General features: G+C 41.8%; 1 protein-coding gene across 4 annotated transcripts in view; it reads left to right on the top strand.

The window, feature by feature from the left end:
• LOC147710550 (discoidin domain-containing receptor 2-like) overlaps window positions 1-25175 on the top strand; it is a 369004-nt gene that overhangs the window by 295613 nt on the left and 48216 nt on the right. For 3 of the 4 annotated variants that reach the window (XM_086921217.1, XM_086921218.1, XM_086921219.1), the window contains 2 exons: window positions 13646-13892; window positions 17106-17243. In XM_086921217.1, the coding sequence (XP_086777343.1) occupies window positions 13646-13892; window positions 17106-17243 (385 nt within the window). The remainder of the gene's footprint in view (window positions 1-13645; window positions 13893-17105; window positions 17244-25175) is intronic. The other variant, XM_086921220.1, reaches the window with a different exon arrangement.

The following is a 25175-nucleotide window of genomic DNA, read 5'->3' as shown; positions in this document are numbered from 1 at the left end:
CTTCTGCTTAAGAAAGTGAAAGCATTCCTCCCAGAATGTGGCCTCTGAACTGCTGCTTAAGCCCTCATACTCTATCATTTGGAAGGTGGCAATGCCCTTCCTTATGGCCCCACAGACTCCGCACTAGTTCCCACTTAACCACGGCGCGAATTCCGCTGCGGTGCGGCGGATTGAAAGAGTGGGCGGGCCGCGTCGGCCAACAGTCGTGCACAGCACTAGCCAGGTAGTGCTTGCGGCGGCCGTTGGTCGATGGGAGCACTTAACAGGTTAAGAGCATCCTATCCTATATGCTGTAGCAGGTCTCATCCAAGGCCTGAAAAAATATAATCACATCACCCCCATCTTGAGAGAATCCATTGGCTTCTCTTGCTGCCCGCCCCATCTTCAAAACCAGTTGCATCATCAACAAATCTCTCTCATCCGTCTCCATGCTCAGTAGAGTTCCTACTGTTCTTTTCACTCAAATCATCCCTATGATTCCGCTAACAAAACTAAATGATAACCAGACTGTCCCTTCCTTACCCTCTGAGCCCCACTCTCACATCCATCAGCTATATCTCATTAGAAAAATATCTATCCTGTAGTATGCACTAGAAAAGGCGCATTACTGATTGGTATTTCCCTCTCACTCTGCCCACCTGCTAAACACATTTTATAGTTTCAACTAAGAGCTTTCCCTCTCCTGCTCTCTTTTTTTAATAATATTTTAAAGTATTTTAAAGTACTCATATGTTAACTGATTTCTCTTTTTGTGGAGAAGTGTTCTTGAAGAATCTTTGTAGTGACTACAAAGTCTTTAAAAAATAGTGTCATCCATTTTCCCTTGTTGGTTTTTGGAGCAGAGTACACATGCAAGTGTGTCATTTAGCATATATAATCGTGTCACTGACAGACAAATAAACAAAAAATTAGTTGTTTAAAGAAAAAATAGTTTTGCTCGCTTTTAAAATGAACTGTTATATAAAACCTATACCATTTTGCTGAGGTTCAGCTGGTTAACTGTCCTTCATCCCTTAAATTTGATAATCCTATGAATCTTCTGGCCTTACTACATTATTTTTCATTTACTTCAATAAATGAATAAATGAAAGTGCAGATTTTCTGGAGCACACATCTACTCTAAGGAATGTTGTGGTGCTATGAACTGCAGGTACGACCAAAAATAGAAGAATACCAGAAGACTAGATTAGCCAAAAGAAAAACTCCAGTTTTTAGTTACCATAGGAAAACAGATTCCAAATCCAAAGTTCGCAGTTCAAGCAGAGCTGGTTCAATGACTTAGCAGCCAAGTAGGAGAAGGCGCGCCCTTCCTTCCTCACACGCCTAATTCGCAGCACTACCAACAAAGCTGCCTACGCCGAGCACAATGCTCTTAATGGAGACAATAGGGTGAACATCGTTTAGCAAAGACTCGCAAGAAAGTGTGATGAGCCAACACAAAATATTATAAAAGAATCCACTTCTTGATGGACAGCCAATAGAGATATCTTAGGTGGGGAAGATTGGGGTATGCTTCGGAAGTCTCAAAATAAGGTGAGAGGCAAAGTTCTAAACAACCTGAAGTCGTCCTAGCAGGGCTTCCAACAGCCATAAATAAGGCGCATTGACATAGCAAGCCTATACATAATCAAGGTATGAATCACTGTCTTCATAGAATGAAGAGGTAGCAGAAACATGTTCAATGGCATGTGTGGCTGTAGATACGCATGCTCTTCTTACTCCTGCCATCTAGTGTTGGGTCCGGAGTTGTGCAAGTTGTTTTTCTTCGAAGAAGTCTTTTGAGTAACGAGGTCAAGTGACTCCCCATCTTGATAGTAATGCGCATGGCATCGACTCCATTGTTAGATTGTTTTTTTCTCTACTGTTGGGTTCGGACATGTGTGCCTCCACTCCATGTTTTGACATTTTGGTTCGATTCTCCGTTTCTTCTCTCTGTTTTCGGTGATATTGTTGTCACTCACATTTTTCCTTCTGTGACTCCCATTACAAATCCTGACAGTTCGCCTCTGTATGACTGAAGCCCCTTGAGGAATGTGCCCTTTGGGGCCTACCTTCTCCCTTGTTGCCAATCTTCACAAAAATGCTTCACCGGTAATGGAACGCAAGCCTTTTTGGTTCTGTCCACATTGCGACGTGGAGTACTCTCACACAGATCAACAGTTGTGTTCAACTTGTGCTTCTGCCCACAGTGAAGTGGTCAGCGATGCCTGCAAGTCCTTCTACTCCAGAAAGACTCATTGGGATTGGAGAGCTCATTGTCTCAAGATGTCTTACAGAGCCACTGACAACACCCCGACGTCTTTGATGGGGAGCATGCCCAGGAGCAGCCATCGATCGAAGAGGGGGGTCTTCTCTGTCGATGAAACATCCGGCGCAGAGCATAAAGAAGACTTTGAGGTAGAGAACATTCTTCCAGCTCAACAGTCTGTGAGTGCACCTCCCCTGTTCCTGTCCCTTGGCAAACAATCCTACCAAAAAACATTCAACACTGCGGGTCTCAAAATCTCAGGTTCCTGAGCCACCACTGCTATCTAGCCATGGCCGGCATCGAAAAACAGCTACAGAGCCTTTGGGCCCAGCACCGACCTGCATCGAGCCAGACTTCGGTATTGAGCCGAAAGCCTGCATCTTCTACCTCGGTGCAGAGTGCGCAGTCTGATTCCAAGCTGAAAGTTTCGGAGCCAAAAAAGTCCAAAAGCTTGGATCTGACACACAAGTGGGACCAATCTTGCACAAGTTACAGGACAAATTGGACATGCATCAGATGAGAATTCACATCCAGGCATATACTGGTTGTATACTGTGTACACCTTCCTCTCCTCAACCACCTAAGAGGAAGAATATTTTTGACGAACCTTTAGACAGGACAGTTTGTCAAAGAGGGAAGACTATGGACAAAGCTACCAGCCCTCCACCTCTTCCACCTCCCTTATCAACTCCACCACCTTCAGCCCCACCTCCACCACTGCCACACTCTCATGCGCTACCGTATCATCAAGTCGAGCCACTAGATGACTCGTCACAAGGGTCTCCATAGCAGTAACTGGTGAGTATGGGGAGCCACAGGGAGATTACCCCTGGGAAAATTATGACACAGATCCCCCTGCTGGCACGGATCCTGATATCTATCCGGCACACCAGTCTACTCCTGAAGATGCTACCTCACCAGGAGGTCATAGCAAGAGCTGCTGCTTTTCCATGTGGAGCTTCATACAGAGACTTTAGATGATGACTTCCTCTTAGACACACATTCCACCACACCTAGGGCTACTCTATACCTGCCCATGTTAAAAGGCATGCTTAGGCATACTGAGTACAAATTCAAAGACCCTGGTGGGGAAAGAGGCATCGCCCTTAGGGTAGATAAAAATATAAACCTGCACTATCTGACCCTATTTACATCAAAGGGCATTACCACCAGACTCCTTAGTTACCACAACAGCACATGTGCCAACTCTCAGGCCACTGGAGACACTCCGCCTCCTGAAAAAGAAAGTAAACAGATAGATGCTGTGGGAAAAACAGTTGCAGCTCAGGCTGCCAATCATTGGCGTATTGCCAACTCGCAAGCACTTCTAGCGCACTATGACTGTGTTTACTGTGATCTAATGACAGATCTACTTCAATATCTCCCAGAGGAGCACAAACACGTGGAGTTAGTGTCTGAAGAAAAATTATCACTAACACTTCCATACAGTGTGCATTAGATGCTGCAGACACGGCCGCCAGGGGAGTAAACACTAGCATTTTGCTTTCGCGACACGCTTGGCTTCAAATATCAGGGTGTAAGCCTGAGGCTCAACAAGCTGTTTGAAACATGCCTTTTGACAAAGAACATCTTTTTGGTCCTCAGGTGGATTCCACACTAGAAAAAAAGATGCTGAGACGGCCAAAGCTATGGGGGCACTTCAAACATCTTCGACCCGTGAGTTTTTACATTGCTCAGGATAACGTGGAACCTCCAAATCCATTTCTCCTGAGGCTTCCACCTCTCAACAAAAGCAGCAAGGTCAGAGATCATACTCTAAGGGCTACTATCGTGGCTCATATAGAGGAAAGAACACCAGAGGTAGAGGTAAGGGTGCCTCCCCACATGGAGCAACCTCCTCTCCCAAACAGTGACTACCCTAATCTTCCCCTCGACCACATAACACATCGGGGGCAGAATTCACAATTACCTACCTGCTTGGCAATCCATCACACCAGTAAAGTGGGTATTAGCCATTATATAGAATATCTGTTGTCTAGATCCCATTACCACATCACCCAACATTCCACCTGGTGTTCACATAATGTCACATGAGCATCAAACATTACTCAAACAAGAAGTTCAAGCTCTTCTCAAAGGTACAATAGAGCCCTTCCCAGTTCCACATTAGGGCTCAGGGGTATACTCTCTATACTTCCTAATCCCCAAAAAGGATGGGACTTTAAGGCCAATTCTAGATCTCAGGCCCTTAAACAAATACATCCTATCATAACATTTCCATATGGTTACCTTTCAAGATGTCATTGCACTTCTTCTACAGGTTGACTTTATGACAAGAATAGAGCAGTACACTCAAATGACAATAGATATTCTTCTCAAATTGGGGTTTTCCATCAACATCCCCAAATCTCACTTTCAAACATTACAAACTCAGCAGTATCTAGGACCAACCCTCAACACACAACCCTCAACACACAATCACAATTAGATTTCCCCAATCCTGCAAGAATTCAACATTTTCAAACAATACTCCCCCCACTTTCAGACCTACCAACAATTCCCAGTGACGGTGGTGATGTGCCTGCTAGGAATGATGTCTGAATGGGTAAAGTTGCCTCCAAAGGAGTTTATTAATGAACGTGAATTGGTGATTTGTAGCTAGTGAGTAGGTAACTTAATTAACCTGAATGAAATTAATTCGTTGACAATTGAGTAAGCAAGTGTAACACCAGGACTAACTAAACAAGACAAAACAAAACAAATAAAGTGAAAATAGATTTTATCAAAATTTAGTCATCAAGGGAAAGTACAATACAGAAAAAATATGTGCAACAGGAATACAGGAAAAAAATCAGAGATAAATCAAAATCACTGTAATGCCTGTAGAACACCTATCCAAACAGATGTAGATAATTTTTCTTTGGATAAGGTTGGGAGTCGACGTTTCGGTCTTTATGGGTGACTCGTTAAGACCATCATCAGGACAAGGGTAAATTAATATTGTAGCTCCCTTTAAGCGAAAAAACTCTTTTCTTGTGTTGGAAAAGTATAGTACAATAAGTCCAAAGAGATATTTATCTCTATTGCCTCTAGGGCACATACAAATAGAGAATTGTGTTGAATTTGAAATATCCCGCCTCACAAGGTTAAGGATGATTTGACGTCGTTGCAAATTGACGATCTGTTCGAATGTCAAGGGTGAAATGCGTCTAACTGGTTTGAATCTAGGGTAAATTCAGGGGGAATCTGTTTGAATCACAACGATTCACTGAACGCGGGAAATATCGGCGTGTGCCAAGCTTGCCTCTTGGGTTAGTTAAGGGAATGCTCGGAAAAGAACAATCTGTTTGAATCTCGATAGTTCTGGATGCGTAGGGTCTCAGCCGTCACTGCGCAAGGAATGATGGCATCTTGCATTTCAATAGTTTACATAACTTACATATGCACCCATTACCACAATGTCTAGCTCGTCAGGTAAATAACTTCTTCTTTTTGTCCGGAGAGCATAGCTAATGTATGCACAGACCTACAGTTGACATGAGCGCAGCCTCGTAGGACAATATTGGCTTATGACTAATGCTATAGAAAGTCTAGCACGTTGGAGCTATAAACAATGTTGGGTCATATGACATCCGCAGAAGCTGCTATTATCTTTTTGTTTTCTTTGTAGATACTGGTTTTAGCTATACTAATACACACAATGGTAAGAATGGGGATGGTAAGGGGAAGGGGACTCAATTTGGAGGTGTGGAACAACTTGATGTGCCTATGTGTGGAGAGAGACTGTTTCCTGGTTGGGCACTCAGGAATCCTGACTGGGATGATTGACTATTAATGTACTTTCCCGCAATGTGCTTGCTGTACTGCGTGTCTCACACTCTAATTACTGCTCTGTTTCTTGTTTATCTTAAAACTGAAAAATAAAAGTTGAAAAACCCCAATATTAATACACACTAAATTCAATTTTTCTCTTAAGAATAACGCATTGACTGTGCATGGAAGATTACATGGATCGTTCACTAACACCGGTAGACATGCTTCATCATATGAGTCACTGCTCACCTGCAAGAATTGATTATAGCTAGGCGGGCTCACCTAGAGATCTTTTTTTTTATTGATTTGTGTGTGGTTTATCCTAGCTGTTTATTGGTGGTTGGTTTGATACTGTGTATGTGCAATTTAAAATTAAATTAAGTGAGAAGAAGGTATTTTTTATTGCTTTTATATTAATCTAATTGCCCAACATTGAAATTATGTGAAGGGTTGTGGGTTATTGTTTAGGAAACCTCCCTTCCAATTGGTAAATCAGTCGCCATGTTTCTGCCCGTTGTTCTGTGGCCCATCGGTCACTGGGATATTAATCAGGTCATCAGATTACCCCTACTTCTATCCTATTTATGGTAGCCTATTGCTGTGCATTAAACTGTTGCAGAAAACAGGGAAAAGAAAATTCTGTAAGTTGATTATATACAGTGATCTCCTTTTGCTTGGATATTTTCCTGTAAATTTGAATCTGAGGTTCATCAATCACTAACACTGATTCAAGTTTTTCTTATGTGCACTCATAACCATATGCCATTGTAGTATGGCAGAGTTAATACTACTCCTGGTGCTAGATGCCAGGTGAATGACTATTAGTGATTTAATGATTCATTGTTGCAGGAGAGGAGCGACTCACATGACTATACCACCTAATATGGGGGCGGGGGGGGGGGGGGTCTGCATCCTTTTCTTTGAGTTTTCTTTAAAATAGAGGCGAGCCAAGACACATGCATACTTTTCTAAGTGCTTCACATGGCACCGTAGCTATCTTTGGCTAAACATATATTTGATATCATTTACTGTACCATGCAAATAAAAACCTCCAATTCCCCCACCTCCACCCAAGTATGTGTGTATGTATACCTGCCGCTGTGTTTTTGTGGTAAACAATATATATATATATATCTATATATATCTTCCTCATGATGAAGTTAAGTAACTATTTCGCTTCGTACAAGAGAAGATGCCCAACATCAAAAAGGATGTTGGGCATTATACTTTGAATTAAAAGTGGATGTAAAGGATGCAAGGCTGGTCCAGTCTAACAAAACCACCCTGCAAAAGTTGTCAGATGACCTACAAGTCCACAACATCCTAAATACCTGCAAAGAGAAGGTGTTGTGAATCTGACATAATCATACAGAAACCCTTTACAAAGAAAAGTCAGATACTTTGATTTTAGGTAAACGTTTTCAGGTCAAACTCTAATGGGAAATAACATTGAAAATAAGAAGACGCATCAATTTCTGCCGGACTGTGATCTTCCTGCTGCTTCCTCTTAATCAGTCTAGTCTAAAAGAGTTTTGCAGTCATGACGAAAAACCTGATAAATTCAAATTCACTTAATTTAGAAATATTGCTAAGAAAGCCTACAATTCAATGTTTCGCCAATGCTATAAATAGTTTGGTGGCATGTGGCGCATTGATAATCGCCAAAATAAATAAATAAATCAACACATAAAGGGCAAACCAATTACACCTCTGAAAACGGATGTTGGCAGCACAAGTGTTCCCCTGGCATAATCCGGATTTATGTGGAGCAGTTCACAGCGTCAGGAGTTGCTTTCCATCAGAGGAGCACAATGAGGACACATGCACTGCAGTTTTGTACTTTGAGAAGCTAAATGGGGTTATTTTAAGTGAACATGATTGCTGCTGAAGTTATTTATGTGCCATAATGCATTCTTTTCTTACCCTGTAAAAAATGACATGAATTATGCTGCATTATAGAAGGCATCAGGTAATAGATGCCAATGATGGTCTTCATTTAGTTGACAAATACTTAACATGCATGTAGGTCCGTGAAGTACAGGAGCACTTTAAAGGGACACATTTTGTTTGTGTGGATCAGAGAAAACAGGTTGTGATGCAGCAGGGTTTGGAACAAGTCATTGGAGGACACAAGGTTCATTGTATCTTCCCATTTATGTTACACAGCTTTGTAGTTAGATTTGTTAGGCATGTTACACAATGAGGGTTCTCCAGAATCACATGATTGTTCCAAGCCACAGCAATATTAGAACACAGGAGACAAAGGCAGCAACTTAGCAGCTTGACCACACAAGTAGTTGTGTTCACCACTGTTAAGAATTTCTACGAGCGTGCTGCTCTCCCTGCCTCGTCCTACCCTCCTTTCCCACCAGATTACCCTTTATCCTCTACTTGGCACCGCCAATAAACTTTGTAAGTGGGTTAAATTACATTGCTCAGTAGATAAGGTGTCTCTAGCTCAATGTATTTGTATAGTATGCCACTGTAAATACTAGTGAAATTTGAAATTATTTTGACCAAACATCAATTTGCTTTCACCGTAAAGGTGATAGTAAAATGGGGAAGAGTAACATACGGGTCATTGTAAGGTACAGGGGCTCCAAGGTCTCTCCACCAATATAAAAAAAAAATCGATGACCATTGTGCTCTCACAATGCAATCTTATTAGAGTCTGCCTCATCAGTATCAGGAACTGGTTGAATGCAAGAGGAAGAGCAAAGAGAGTAGGCACTAGGATCTAACATAGTGACAATAAAAGACCACAAAAGCAGTCTTTAAATTTAGATGCATACATCTGTTGCATACACTTCCATGAATTATTTACGTGCATAGGTTTAAGCAATACAAATATAAGACATATAACTACTTGTAAACTGCACCTTTGGACTACTGTGTTGGCCTTTCACTTCCTAGCTCTAGATTACCTCATTCATTAATAGCCTTACTCTTTGATGCTGTTTTATTGTTTATTAGTAGAACCAATGCAGTCTAAGAAATATTCCCAAACCGTGTCAGAGATCACACAAAGAATGTTTAGTGAACATATGCCTGCCCCAAGTTTATTCACATCATATCTTAGCATTATCTGTTTAATCAAAGGGTGTGGGTGTTTGTGTGGGTGTTTGTGTATATGTGAGAGGGGGAGATATCATAGTGTGTGGAGAGACCTTTTTTAGTAAGGGTGAGTGAAAATGCCTGCTTCTGTACCTTGTCTTGGGTGCCATCTTTTTCCCGGTGAACCAGTGTGTTAAAACCCCGGTGACCACTCCTCATATGCTCGCAATCTGTACTAATGGTGACAACTACTGCTGTGCAAAATTAGCTGCATTCACAATTTCTTAACTTTCTTAGTATGATGTCATAGATGTGCAAAAGTTCCTTCTCATCAAGTGGATGTTGACAACTTCAAAATGTGACTGGTTATTAGTTTTAAAACAAGCAGAGAACAGTGTTACTTAAAAACCTAATTCTCTTCAAAATCTCACAGAAGATGTTGCTGTATCATGTCTTTTCAGAGGGCTGACCTCTGCAATCAGGTACAGATCAATAGTCGCAAATCTTTTATGACTGACTGAGATGAAGAAATGGGGTTTGAGAGTCATAAACACGGATAGTTACTGATACTTTATAAATGTGTGTACTTTTCTATTGACTAGTGGAACACCTGCCTGTGGGTGTGATATTGAATCAAGCTTGTACTCATGGGTGTGCAGCGGGCAATTAGTTAATAGCTAGACGATTGATGTTCCCACTATGAAATCTAGAGGTGGCTGTGTTATCCTTTGATTTCTCTTTGAAATACTCTCAATTTGGAAACATTGTAATTGCTCAGAGTTTCTGTTCCACCACCGGTGACTGGTATGGTCTTGACTGTGATGGGGCATGTAGATGAAGGAGCAATGTTTATACAGAGGCATTTTCATTCCACCCATTGACAAAAGAAGGCAGAAGCCTTTAGGGGTGGGTTTAAATCTGGGAAGTAATGATATAAACAGCAGCAATCTGGCTGTGTCCACAGGATTGTTACTTTTTAGGTTGAGCTGCTCTGCTGCATGTTGTATTAGAGTATGAAATATAAGCCCCACCCACTCTCCGCCCATATTTGTCATTGGCTTGTATCATTGTCATTCGTAAAAGCTGGCTTCTTATTTGTTATTAGGCTTGTTAGCCCCTCCTTAAGTACTGCCTTGTCTTTATTTGTAACCTTCCATGAGGTCTGGCCCTTTTACTTCGGTTGTTACACAGTAGGTCTTTTTAGGTCTCTCCTGGCGTTAGCAGCACGAAGAGCGGCTCTCGCCATGTGAAGCCCTTTTGTAATCGATTCAAGATGTGAACGTGTACAAAGGGACAATAAAAAATGCACATGCATGTGGACAGCCCAACAGCATCTTTGTTTACTTTAATTAGCGTACGGGTGGACAAAATGTGCACTCGTATGGACAAAAGATGTGCACACGCACGCGCATGGCACCGTGCTTTCGCTTTTTCTTGTCTTGTCTTCACAGCTTTCTTTTGGAATGTATGTATGTTTTTTTCGCTTTGAAACTATTTCTTCATTTTTGAAATTGAGCCATGTTGGTTAATTGTTTCCGCATTACTTTTCTGTCTGCCAAATTGTAATAGTTATCTTTTTAAATTCATTGTGCTTCTGCTTTTAAAGTACGTATGCTTACTGTTAAATTGAATGTGCAGTGCAGCGCTACACACGAACCCTAAATCTTGCACACCCACGGCTGCGGACGTCACGACCCCTGCCTGCTCCCAGAGAATTGTGTGATAGGCACAACATTTTTTAAAGATCCCTGGACACCATGATCAGTTCCTAATTGATAAATGTTGCTTCTGCACACACTCGTGCTCATCCCCTGCACTTGGTAAACATATCTCCCTAATGGCCACCCGCCATTGTCTGTTTTAAATACCCTCCGTAATGCCTCCCACCCCGTACAATTAACTAAGCGGTCTGGCATGCCCAGCGCAACTGCTTGTTTTCAGCCCACGACGTTATGCATGTTGCCCTATCACGAGCACTGTTTCCTCCCACTGTCCCTCCAATCACCAGTCCTACCGAAACACAACTTTTCAAATCATCCACTGCACTCGGTAAACAGATCACCCAAATGGCCACCCACCATTGTCTGTGTTGAATACCCTCCGTGCTGCCTCCCACCCCATAAAAAAATGTACGTTGTCTGACATGCCTAGCTCGGGCTGCTTTTATCAGCCCACGCCACTTTTACCATGTTTCCCACCACAAGCTCTCTGTGTTTTCTCCCGGCATCCCTCCAATCATCAGTCACAACAAAAGCACAACTTTCAAACCGAAGGCATCCTACCTACCCATAAATATCTTTGAAAAAGCACGATAAGAGGCTTCTTACAAGTAGCGCTGTCCTCACGTGCAGAGCCATAAGTATCAGTAAATGTCGAAGCTTGCCCATGCTTGTTAAAGAAATTAGGGCGCGTGCAAGGAAATAATTATTTTAATATGGTACATTATATATGAAAGAATTTCTCAAAATCATTGGGATGTTTACAATCAAACCAAAATACTGACACACACCACTGCTGTGCAAGCAGACTGGCATTCATTTCTGTAATCTATTTTTTTAAATAACGTTCTTAATGTGCTTGCTCCCTTGTTTAAATTACATACATTATGCACAAAAGTGCCTTGGCAAATGTGTTCATGTGCCCACATATGCACATGTAAAACAAACACTAGGGCACGCAATGTAACAGCAAACAACGAGAATGAATCCATTCCTAATTATGAGCCTTTTGTAATTGATTCAAGATGTGCACGTGTACGGAGGGACAAAACAAGCATTAAAATTGCAATATGCCTCTCCTTTCATTAACTTAAAGATATTTGCTTTGCTATACAATACCATTAGCAAAGCAAATGGCTTTAACTTCATCAAAGACAAGACCTATTGCATTTTCAATGCCTGTTTCTCTCTCTCTCTCTGCTTTTGAAGCCTGGGATTTTTGGCAGAGCGAATTGCTGCCAGATTTCTGCCCTGGACATCTGGGAGAGAGGGGTTGCAGGCAGAAGGGAGACTGCTGGGTGAAAAAGTGCTTCTTTGCTAGACTTTCTAATCCAATTTTTAACGCCTGTCTGAGAAGGAGATTAGAATGTCGGGAGGGTGTTTGGTCACAACAAATGAGCCTCCAAACAGGTCTCATAGAAGCAAGTGAGGCGATAGAGCAGCTCCCAAAACTGCGAAAAACACAGCCGATTTAAAGGGATAGATGCAGTGTGGCACCAGCTTTTTGACAGAAGGGTTGCTTCACCCAGACCTGGTCTGAGCACCTATCAATTCCAGGCGATAAGCCGTATAGTCCATAGGCACAAGCCTAGATGGCTGGAGGTGACAATACTGACGTAGGGCAATGGGCAATGGCTATGTGCCCCTTTATTAATACAGGTGTGCTTCTAACACCTTGTCTGTGAAAAAGAAAATAGTTAAATGGGTTGATGCGCACGTTGCACAGATCTGTGTTCAATCTGCAGTTCACATGGATGAGAAATGGCCTCTGTCCTGAGCTGCCGACTTTGGAATTGAGGATCTACAACATCCTTTGACTCGGGACAGATCACTTAATCTCTCTGTGCGTAAAGAAAAAAAAGCATTGGCATAGCCAATAAGTCTTGCTTTTGGGACCTTATAAGTATTTAGTTATACAAGACAATATCCTTGGTGCAACAACAACTGTTGCATGGCTAAACCCATCTATTGGCGAGATCTATTGGCTATGACAATGCTTGTTTAGTCTGTAAGCACTATTTTCTTTAATGTGTTTCTCCTACTGGAGGCACGACATGCTTTCCTGCAACATTCAGCGCGCCATGCGCACTTTCACATTCAGTGGAGCCTGGGACAATGGCGGGTGCTTCTTTGAAAATGTCTCTCATATACAAGAGTTTGAGCGATTGGCATTGTAAATGACAATGCCTTTCATTTGTGTGTTAATTGTTAATTAGCAAAGCAGATAAATAAAAGGCATTATCATTTAAAATGCCAATAGCTTAAACTCTCACAAATGCGAGACCTATTGCATTGCAAAATCTTGTTATTGGAAGCTGAGAATCCAGAACAGGTAGAAACAGCCTTAGAATTTTTGAAAATGACTCTTACCTTTCTTGAAAGAGAGATTTTGGTCAAATGAAAGCAAATAGTTCAACAAATGTGGAAGATGATCTAGTTCGAGGGCATTTTCTTTGACTATGAACTTGCCTGAAAGAATTTCTCATGGTATTTTAAATTCCAGGCAATCGTATGCGTCAGTAACATCTCTACATCTCCTTCTTAACCCCTTGCATGCTGATGACGGCCCCCGTCCGTTATGCACTGCGGTGCTCGTGTGCTGATGACGACTGGGGGCCGTCATGAACCCACCCACTCGTGATTTTGCCGCACAGGGGCAGAATCGCGGCCGCATGCAAGGGGTTAAAGCAGATGGATGAGGGTTAAGACCCTGCTTTTATTCACAACAGTAATACTCACATCCACTGAATGTTTTGAACAATAAATCCAACAAGAGTTACAGTGACTAAACAGCCAAAGTCGTCTTCTGTGCTGTCTTTCACTGGCTACCTTTTCCACATCTCTCCTGCAGGTGCACTGTAACAACATGTTCTCCAGGGGAGTGAAGATATTCCAAAGGGTTGAGTGTCTGTTCAAACCCCGCCTCATGTCTGAGTGGGAGCCAGAGCCTGAGGGCATCGCCACTGTCCTGGATGACAAGAATCCTAGTGCCAGGTTTGTCACCATCCCTCTCAACAAACGCATCGGCAAAGCCATTCTCTGCAGATTCTACTTTGCCGACACCTGGATGATGTTCAGCGAGATCTCTTTCTTGTCAGGTGAGAATCACCAAAGATGACAGTACTGTACAATTTACTCTCAAATGTTATCAGTTGAGGAAATGTCAATATTTCACAGATTTGTGGTTTCTGTTTTTTGCTATATGTTAAGGCAATGCACTGATAACCTGAATAATTCATCAAAGTGCAATTTTGGTTACTTTTACAGTTTCAGTCTCCTCAAAAGGTTCATTAGTGACCAAAGTAAATATAGCTGTATTACGTCATCACTAATTATTGTCGTGCATTTTTGTTTAAATTCTGCATCATTCTAATTTTCTGAGTAGTTGTTTCAGTAGTAGTCTGAGACATACTCATTACTGGAGAAAGTTGTACTCCTTTAGAGGGCTTATACAACCATGCCTGGAAAAAGTATAAGCTATAATAATTCACCCATAATGTTGTCTGAATATAACACGAATGCCAGAATACATGTGTATGAGCAGGAAACATTGACATTGCTGACAGATTCAAGTTTCTCTTTGATTTTTTTTTTTATCCATAAACTGAAAGTCACCAAAAACTCCTGTAGCACCTTCTTCATGTGGTTGATCTTCACAAAGCTGTGGTCTTCCCATGGCTTGGCAATATTGCTTGTAAAGGACCAAAATGAAAGGCTAGCCTCCAGTTTATGTTCATGGAAACCTGTATGGTGTTTTAAGAACCTTTCCAACCTTTCGGGGTAAATACTATCTATTCAAAGGCTTCTTGCACACTTTTGACATTGCAGAAGGAAATTGCTAAACGAAGAGGTCAACCCACGATCAAGTTTTTGTAAATAATGTTTTTATTGATTTTCTTTGAAATACCAAATATTCATGGTTCTAAAGGGGAATGCACATCCTATCAAACCAAGTTTGCAGCTGCACATATTCAGGCTAATATGAAATTTAAACATCTCAGCAAGAAAGTTTTCTCCACCCCACCCTCCTTGAAGTTGCTCTAGTAAAGCAGAGTATCCGGCATCAGTCTTGTTTGGACGCCCTACTATTGCTGCTGGCTTTCTGTTGCAAATATATCTAACCTAACATAACATGTGTATTTGTAAAGCGCATATTAACTGCGAAGGGTATCTTGGCGCTGAACAATAGATGTTTATTGTTATACCTACTCAATTGTAATCATTTTATCAACCTTAGAAGAATGAAAAGCTGAGTGGACCCACTGGGATTTTTAGGTGTGACCATGAGGTCAAGCACAGGCCCCTACAGTGGACGCATTAGTCCTCTAAGCCACCAGACTGACTGCACTTAGAACCCTAGATACTAGTGAAAACAAGGTCAGGGGCTCAATCTAAAAGGGCATTCAGTGTCTGAGACCCTTCGACATGTAATCTGATAACGGTTCTCGCATTCCAACAGACTGAAAATGGGGTAATTGAATATTACTCATTAAGCATTACAAGGTTAGGGTAACCCAACGCCTCCAATTCAATTGCTGACATATTCAAAGGCAGCCTCTAATTTATTTCTACCCAACATTTCCACACCATGTGACAATCTGAGCCTTGCGTCTTTGTACCCCATGCGGCACAGTCCCAACACGTAAGTGTTCTGAACTAAATGGCAGGTGGTAACTCCCTCAGTGATTTGTAAAGCTTGTCATAAGGGGAACAGCTTAGGAGAATACAACCAAATATGTAACATTGACCCCACAGCCTCTGTAACATTGAAAATGACAATGCATGGGCATGTGATGCAGCTTTAATGAAGTGTGGTTTCACCTGTATAAAAACTGGTAATGGACCTTCCTGTTTCCCATGTAGATAGAGCTCATTTTTACATCCCTTTTTGACACATTCCATTCCTTTGGCACATCTGACCACTCTGCTCCTTTTCGAGTTTATTTATGTGGAAACACACCAGATCCTATTGTTTATGGAAAATCTTTGAGAACATGCTTTTCAGGTTCCCATGTAGATGAAAGGAACTTTTGTGAGATAGACTTTTTTTCTAATAGCTGCAGATCTTGTATAGAAAAAACTGCAGATCTTGTATATGGTTAGATAACCCAGAGCCTCACAACTGGGCACTGGGCATCCTCTCACATTCCCTTAACCAAAGGCCCAACTTCCACTGATCATAGGATTTAATCTCACCTCTATGAAACTGATCTCAAATCATTTAACAGCCTCCCTCTTTCCAACTATTTAACTATATCAGGCTATAGGCAAACAGGAAAGGAATGAGACCTCCCTTCACCACTCTCTTGAGGGAAGAGTTGTAACAAACGGGATCACAGTTCGGCATTTTGAAATCTGAAATTGTTCTTCCATCACACAATGTACCATAGTGGCCTCCCCACCTCTGTATAGTCCATATACCCACAGTTCGGGAGATTCATGTCATAATCAATCTTTCCATTCTAACATTAATACAGTTTTAAATGTGCTAACCCAGTACCTCCTTCCAACCTACTCCGAAGAGTCTCAGCAGGGTTTGTCCACATTAATTGGGAAACCGAATTGTCCTGTTCATCGTAAAAAGGTCTGCTCTGTCTTGACAAGCAGAGCATGAAACAGAAATACTACCTTGGGCAGCACATTCATCATGGATTTGTAATGAAATTCACTAGGTTTTGTTTTGCTTACTGTTTATGCAGTTGCTTCAATGCCATCAACAATGGTAATTTTTTCATTGTTCATCTCAGGTCTGTCTGTGACCTTCATGATGGCCTGTGCAGCTAAGGAGTTGGATATTGTTCTAGCAGTTCGAGTTTGGGTTTGTTTCCCATTGAGCGCATTCTCATCCTTCTAGTTCTGTTGTGTGCACTGTTCTCATAGATGTTTCGTGACATCGTGCCTCCACTTTGTTTGTGTCTCAAAGACATCTTTGAGTTAGTTGCTGATTCGATTTTCTTAGTCACCTCCTGTTTCTGCCTCTGAAAATGTAGGTGCACAAGACCCTGAAATGTAGAAGTCCAAATATATTGGTGCAGGTCTGTGACTGAAGATGTCGCGCTTCATGTAGAGCTTCATGCAGATACGAACTTGTTGTATTTTAAAGGCAAAGCTAGAGACGGACTAAGTTCCTTCCTTTATTTCTGCTGTTTGTCGAAGAACTCTGTTCTGTGGTCATTGTACATGGAATCTGCAAAAGCCAGATATATTTTGAAAGTCATCCACCATACTCATTGACACATGAAACAAAAATGAAAGATGTTGGTCCTTCAGGCAGAACAAGCTGAGCTTGTGTATTGTTTTATCTTCTGCAGACATGGAGGTTTCCAGTCCACCTATTATCACGCCGCCTCCTCTGATCTTATATGAGACGACGGAAGCCCACCCGCAGACCCAGAACACTACAGAGAGGAGCGCGGGTAAGAGGGGCCACGATCTGCAGATGTGGCAAGGTGGGAATCCTTATCCATTACCTTTTACAATTTCCCAGTGTGAGAAGAGTTTCTTGTTTTGCTGTGTCTTCGAAAGCATTGTCTGTGCACTCAGTGAGTGCGATCAGGCTTATTTCAGCAAAATGTTGGACTTGCCTTTGATTTAAAGAGTATACATTTTTACTTAATTTCAGGCACCAAGTCATAGACCTTTTAAAGCATAATGTGGGTAGTAGGTACTGATTTTCTATACAGATGCACCAGTCCTTTATTATCTTTGTACAGTCTTTGGATGAATGGGTAACAGAAAAGGTTATTTCCCTGATTGCCCAACTCCCCAGCAGTTCTGTATGGTAAAAGAGGATTGATCCCAAACAGCTCTTGTTTCATACAACTATAGAATGGTGTTTTGTTCCAGTGGTCTACAAGCTTGGAGTTCATAGATTACAGATTCCTTATTTGTAATTGAAAGCCATCGCCCCGGACATAGAAAATTGTGTGAAACATGCTGCCTTTTTTTTTGTCTTTACTATATCAGTTTCAAACATGGAATTATGCGGCCAAAAAGACAATCTAATTGAAGACCAATGAAAGGAGTGATTGATATAGAGTTCTCAGTGGTATTTGTGTACAGTAGTGTGGAATGAAAAAATAATATTTTCAGATTAAGGGCCTTACTTAGTGTGGCAAATGTAATACTCCAGCAACATGTGTCTGATATCTTTCCTCCCATTTTACAGGTGCCATATTATGCATTTGTAATGCAGCGGACAGGACATCTACCATGATTCTGAGAATTCTGTCTGGCAAACTCTAAATAAGGCTCTAAAAGTCCTTAATGTTGATGGTGGCTGATACCTCTTGTATACTTGAAAGTATGCTGCTTTTTAAGAGACGTTCTTGAGTTAGGACAGGAAATTGATCTAGACTGGTTGGGGTTTCCGTTCAGATGGGTATTTTATTACCATAGGGAATGACTACACCAAATAGTGTTTGGGAAATATGGTTTCATTCATAGTGTTTCTTCATCTCATTCTCTATTGTTGTTCCTCTTTTCACTTTAGAAGCAACTAATACAATTTAACTTAAATAAAGCAATTCCCTTAAACTTCTTATACCCAGTTCACAGCTTTCAACTGTCAGCTTTTGTACCTTGAAATTTGCATCTTTGGCTGCTTTCAAGGGACCAGCATACATCTGATATGTTGAGCACATTAGTGTCATCTAGCATTGGGTTCAGCAAAGTACACGTTGTTTTGACTTCAAGTGTATCACTCTAATGACGTTTGTGTTGGTCACCCTTAATCCCACAATGCTTCAGGCCACAAAATACACCTAAGATGACTTTTTATGCTATCTGCACAGTGGTGTAAACATATTCTCTGCTGGACCATGGAAAAAGCAAAACCTTCCAATACAAAGGCTGCGAAAAAATCAAAACGAGACCTAGGTGCAGATTGTAAATGAAGAAACATCAGAACTGTCTTACGAACAAGCATGCCCAAGGATCTGTGTAGTAAAAATGTCATGTGACTTGTGTGGCTCTCACCAGGTTGTTATCCAGAATCTCTTTCAAACCTCAACATTTGTATATAAAGAGAAACAAAACATTTACCTCACATTGCTGGGATGAAAGGTTCTGGAATCTGTGGAGAGGCACAAACTTCCACCCAGCATTCCCCGAAGTCTCCTTATAAAATTGTGTACCTCAGTTGTGTTCCAACAGAAAACAGCCCAGAACGCAACATGGACACATCACATTTGTCCACAGAAAACTGAAACTTATTTTGCAATGTGCCTAGCTGTGGATTTTGGGCTGTAGCTCAGCCGTCTCCTAGGAAACCTAGCGAACCTGTACATTTTTTTAAATGAGACACGCCGGGGATACCAGGAAGGGGTGATATGTGGCTCTCACAAAGTACTAATACCCAGAATCACTTGCAAACCTCAACATTTATCAAACAAAAAAATCCTTTACCCCACGTTTCTGAAATGGAAAATCCGGGAATGTGTATGGAACCACCAACTTCTACCAACCCAGCATTCCCCTAAGTCTCCCAATAAAAGTGGTACCTCACTTGTGTGGGTAGGCCTAGTGCCCATTGCGGGAAATGGCCCAAAACATAATGTGGAGACTTCAAAATGATCAATCACAAAGACTTTGAGTTGGAGTCACCCACTTTTATGGTCCCGGGCTTGGCTGCTATGTTGGGAAACCTACTGAAAACTAGACACTTGGAGGAGTCTGGGGAGGTGTGGATCCCCCATCATTATCTTACCCAGAATCCCCTGCAAACCTCAAATTTTTCTCCCAAAAAAAAATCACATTTCTGTGTGGGAAAGTTGTGGAATCGCCGGACTGACACAAATTTCCTACCACTCAACGTCCCCCCAGGTCTCCTGATAAAAACGGTACCTCACTTGTGTGGGTGGGTGCGTCAAGTCCTGCTACACGGGAGGGCCCAAGGAAAGCTCCCTGGTAGTTTAGGTTTGTGCACAGGGATTTTTGATGGGGTGGCTTTAGGTCTAGCTAATCTGTTAACATGCGCTGCGGTACAAAGATGAGGTGTACCCTGTGTTGGGTTGTTGTTATCCTGACGGGCAAGATTTTTCCTATACTCCTTCCTCCAGCTCTGTTTTCTGCTATTGTGTGCTCTCTAAAATGGCTGTGTGTGCCTTGTTCTCACCCACGGCCATCCAACTTCCATGACCGTTTATGAAGGGAGTTCTGTAATATATCCTCTTTCACAAATCAGACTCATCTCAAACCTCATTCTACTCCTCTTTCCAAAGCACTACCCTATTTCTCACCCTATACACCCACTCATCCCAAACCCCATACCATTGCTATGATCCCCAAACTAACCCTTTCTAGACTCCTCCCTCCTATACCCCTCCTTGCATCATCTCATACGTTTTACTATTCCGATCTCCCAAACAAGCCTTTTCAAAACGTTCCCTCTGACTCTTCCCCCTCCACCTCCCCATTACTCATCCGAAACCCCCTCCTGCTACTATGAACTCGCCCCAAAAAAAACCTCCCCAGACCCTCCCCTCTTCTATCCCCTCACCATTCCTTTTCAATCGAAATAACTGACTAACATGTCCAAGGCTCAAATCAATTTCATTTTTCCCCATACTAGTTCCCCACTAATCCTCTTTTGGTTCCGGAATAGTGTGCTACTCGCCTAAAAGTGCTTCAGCACCTCATCAGGATTAGAAAGCGCAGTATAAATCCAAGCCATTCGTCTTCCATCCCTCCACTATCCATTAAATCCAAATAACAGACTAACATGTCCGCTGCTCAAATTAATTTAATATTTTACTATACTAATTCACCACTAAACCTTTTGGGTCCTGGAGTAGCGTGCTACTCGCCTAAAAGTGCTTCAGCACCTCATCAGGATTAGTAAGCGCTGTATAAATCCAAGCTATTAGTCTTCCATCCCTCCACTATCCTTTCAATCCAAATAACAGACTAACATGTCCGCTGCTAAATTAATTTAATATTTTACTATACTAATTCACCACTAAACCTTTTGGGTCCTGGAGTAGCGTGCTACTTGCCAAAAAAGTGATTTTACCCTTGTCAGGGGTAATTAGCGCTATATAAATGCAATTTATTTGTTGAAACAATTTTTTTTAAGAACTGGTCTTTGATGCTTATTTAGTGCTCTGTGCTAGGATCAGGACATTCCCTCTTGATGCCCCTGTGTGTTCCAAAACTGTGGACTTTTGCCTTTGTGCCTTTACATTCACATGTTTAATGTTTAAGCCAGATTTGTGCGAGACAGGAAGGCTACAAGGGAACTGGCCACCAAGCCGTGTCACTAAGCATAAATGATCCAGGTTAGAAGAGAAAAGCGTGTATGCTCTTCTTGATCACAGCTATATTTGTAGCATGTGCTGTGCTTGCAATGTGCAGTCTGTACATTTAGCACCGGTAAACAGCTATGACTAAACCCAGTAGTAGAAAAAATAATTGTAAGTGAAGCCTGTGTGCATTATGCGTTTCAAGGGGATATGAGCATGAGTCATTCAATGAAAGATCATAACTAAGACTTTGAAGAAAAACAACTTTCTTTCTCTTCTCTGAGCTAACACCTGACGTTTTTAGTCTATGTATGTGTTGGTTAGCATCCAAAGCAGCACACCCAGGCCCCATCAGACCTCACTTTACATATGTTCCATGCCAGTCAGTGATTTTTTCCAGGAATGCATTCACAATGGCACAGAATAAGGTAAATAATTTCATAATAATGTGGACTGCTTATCAAATAGCAAACATTATCATGAGTAAAATAAATCTAATTAAAGAGTTTTAGAATGGTGACCTCAATCAGTGAGTCTCTGTGTACCGGTCTTACCCTCAAGATGTCCTTCAGTGTTCAATGTGTAGAGAATGTTGCAATGTTTATACTCTCCCGGCTTGTGAAGGTGTCACTCTAACACAGCGCTCTCAGCTCTTTTTTGAAAGAAAGTCATGGGTTGGGTAGAGTATTTAGGGTGGAGTGAGGTTAAAGGTGTGTCTTCATATGTGGCTGCCAGGAAATGTGAAAGCCCATAAGCTCCTTTTGACATGCAAACAATATATTGGCTCTAAGTTATCACTGTGAATGTGTTTGACCAAGACACTGTAAATCCTCAAACAAACAAGTAAAACCTATGGTGCTGCAAGATCTGGTTCTGCCACACTTTTAAATGACCAAATAGAAACAAAGTTCAGGGTTTTGTCTATTTGTTCTCTATTTGTGGTAATACTTGAACTTTGCCTTAGTGCTCAGAAAAGGGAATTTGTTCCAACATGACATACTTTTATCTCAAAACAATAGTCTTCCCATCATTTGGACTAATTCAGCGAGTGATAGCAAAGCAATTTCAAGCCACTCTTATTAATTTCATCTTGGACAAAAGCCATATTTCATTCTTAATATAAGTCTCCTTAGCATTTAACAATGTTGTGCAATTGTTAGTATTGTCTAGTCCAAATGACCTTGGTAACCAGGTGAAACTCTTAAAAAAAAAAAGAAAAAGCAATAATGAAACTAGCCCGAACCAGAAGTAAGCATAATTGTAAGTATATTGCAGTGAACATTGAGGTCTCCATCAAGACTACCAGAGCATCGGTGGTGCGGTAGAAACATACTCCACATGAGATTCCGCTGGTACGGGTAATTCTGGGAAGCGGTATACCATGGAGTTATAAATATTTCTACATTAGATCCCCTGTGGAATGGGAAAAACTTGTAGGCAGAAGGTCCCTTCATGTGCATGCAGAAGATCCGTCGACCACCCAAAAAATATGCTGGAGCCAACTACTCACTCCTTCCTGGGCTTTAAATCAAATGGACAGGGACTGTACCCATGGCAACAGGCATATCGTGAAAGCAGTTGGTGGAAGTATCAGCGAGAGTAGTGGGTTGTGGGGATTTCCCTGGCCTCAAGCGTTGCATTAACACAGAAAGGGGTGGAGCCACCACTGCCCACCCACTCACATGAATGGTACATTTCTAGTTGGGATGCAGAGATTGGTGGTTAAAGCAAGGGATAGGCGTGAAACCATAAACCTTTCGGCCAGAAAGTGTCATGATTTGAGAGTACTGATGCCCTGGTATTAACTTGTCTCCAGTCCCTCTCTTTTTCTCCCCCACTCTCTTTCAATTTGCAGTCTTTCTCTCCTTCTGAATCCACTCCACCCACTTCCAGACGCTATGTTCTTTTCACCCTTGTCTATGACTTCAACCTAAAGAGAGACCACGACGCCCTCAACCCTTGACCATAGCACCTGAGCCTCCTATTTGAAAAATAGAGTGTAACAATGCCCACTCTGGACAATTCATAAATAAAAATGCCCTGCACCTAATGCTGACACTCCTCAAGGTAAAATATGGGCATGCCACTAATAAGTATAAGTGACAGCTTGCCTTGAGGACCCTTGATAGCCCAAAATCCAGAACACTGACAGTATTTTAGAGAGTGGAGATGGATTTATTGTAGAGTATGGGGAATGATAGAAAAGTGAGCCCATAGCCAGGAGTAACTTATCAACACTACATCAGGTGCACCACCATCACTCGCCAAAACTCACTATCCAGGTCACCTATGAAGGCCATTGACCCAGGATGGATATCTAAGGACTCCAGAGAATGATTTTCTAATTTTTTTGTAAATCTGTCTCGAGGACACCCTGAGAAACAACAAGTGGGCAAGGCATACCATTGATCTTAACATGCAAGAGACAAAATAAATTGTCTCTACTACCCTTAATTGAGGCAAACCATGCATGCATAAACAACGGACACATCCCACTACCTGTTCCACAATCACTGCCAATTCTTCATATATAGTACCTCCATGTCATTGCCATTAAACCATGGCCTGTTCTGTACCTCTATGCAATCAGCCTGTTGGTATATCTTCATCTCAAATTATTTTACCTCATAGTTATGTTAGTGTTCATAGTGACATTTATTCTGGACATATGTTTGTGCCTTGTTGCAGATTTCAGCTTGTTTCCAGCTGTTTCCTGTTCTGCTAGCTTAGAACCGTTCCCAACCTACATATCTTGTTGCTTCCTCCCCTTAATTATTTGGTATCCCATTTTATGACCTGTTATTGGCTGTTCATCCATTGCTTTAGATACCCAGCATTCAGCTTCAAGCATTTACAGCTGTTATGATCTCTCCTCCAATTTTCATATCTCCATATTTTCCCTTTCACTCCTATTCATATTCATGTAATGTACCTGTTTCCTGGAATGGCAAGTATGCCCAATGCAATTTAAACCTAAGAATTCATCTACTCCAAGTGAGAAATGTGTGATTTATGCATTTGTGACAAAACTTACGTAGAGAGTTCACTTTTTCCAACCAATGAGGTTTTTATTGCTCTTAGAAATATTTAAAAATGTTTTTGAATTTGTTTTAGCTTTCATATAAAAAAAGGACATGGGGCTTATTTTCCTTTGGTGGACTCTACACAGAGATGTCATCAGCTTTATTGTGTGTCCATAGGTCAAAGTACATTTGTGATACTGCAGACAGAACATCTGCAATGGTTGTGACTGAGTATCTGGCCCGCCAATCTCTAAATAAGGCCTTTTGATTGCATTACATTTTGAGATTGTATACCTTGGGGGGCTCAGGTATGCATTTATGTGGCAAATTGATATCCCCACTGCTAAAGGGAAATGAAATGTAATGTTCGTAGCATGTGTAGAGTCTCTACTCTGCGTAGCCCTGCCTTTGATGATTCGGCTCATAAGTTGGCAACCTGATTTTATTTGAAAAAGTCTTTCGGGCCACAAGGTATAGTGACTCCTCCCTTAGTTGGTAATGCGCATGAGCACCATCGAGTTTGGACGTGTACCGAAGGGGCTCAGTGTTCTGCACCTAACAACTCGTACAGCTGGGCCAACTCCAACACTCGACTCCCGTGGTATGGAAGAACTCATCTGGATTCTCAATTTTGCTCCTTTACTTGATCGTGGAACACTGACGACCAGGCTTGTTTCTGTCGGGGCCTTGGCCCCCCTTATGTGGCCTTTCACCCATCGTCCCTGGAACTCAGCCGACAAGAATACTAGGTTAGTGGTGGAAGGGGCACTTTTCCAATACTACCCCTAGTGCCATTGAAGTTCCCCTGGATAGATCACCATCAATTGTCCAATCTCTGCTTCTCCCCGAGCACAACAACACTACGTGCCAGGCCTTCCTCACCTGCCGAATGAAGAAGACTCTTCTGTACCAATGCGAATGGAGGTGGGCCTACAGAGAATGCAAGAGCAAGAGTCCAGTGACACCTATTACATCTTCAGGGAACACAACATCGAGGCCTAGGAAAAAAGCCGGTCTGTGTTAAAGGGCAAGCTGATCTGTTCCAGCTTGGAGGTGAGATCCCCCTCCCAATCCGAAGGAGGAACAACAGCAAGAGCTCAAAGTTCCATAGTCATGG

This window comes from Lissotriton vulgaris, chromosome 5 (genome assembly GCF_964263255.1).
Source record: "Lissotriton vulgaris chromosome 5, aLisVul1.2, whole genome shotgun sequence".
In the NCBI taxonomy this organism is placed as follows: Eukaryota; Metazoa; Chordata; class Amphibia; order Caudata; family Salamandridae; genus Lissotriton; species Lissotriton vulgaris.
The sequence above is the reverse complement of the archived record's forward strand: the minus strand, read 5'-3'. Positions and strand labels throughout refer to the sequence as shown.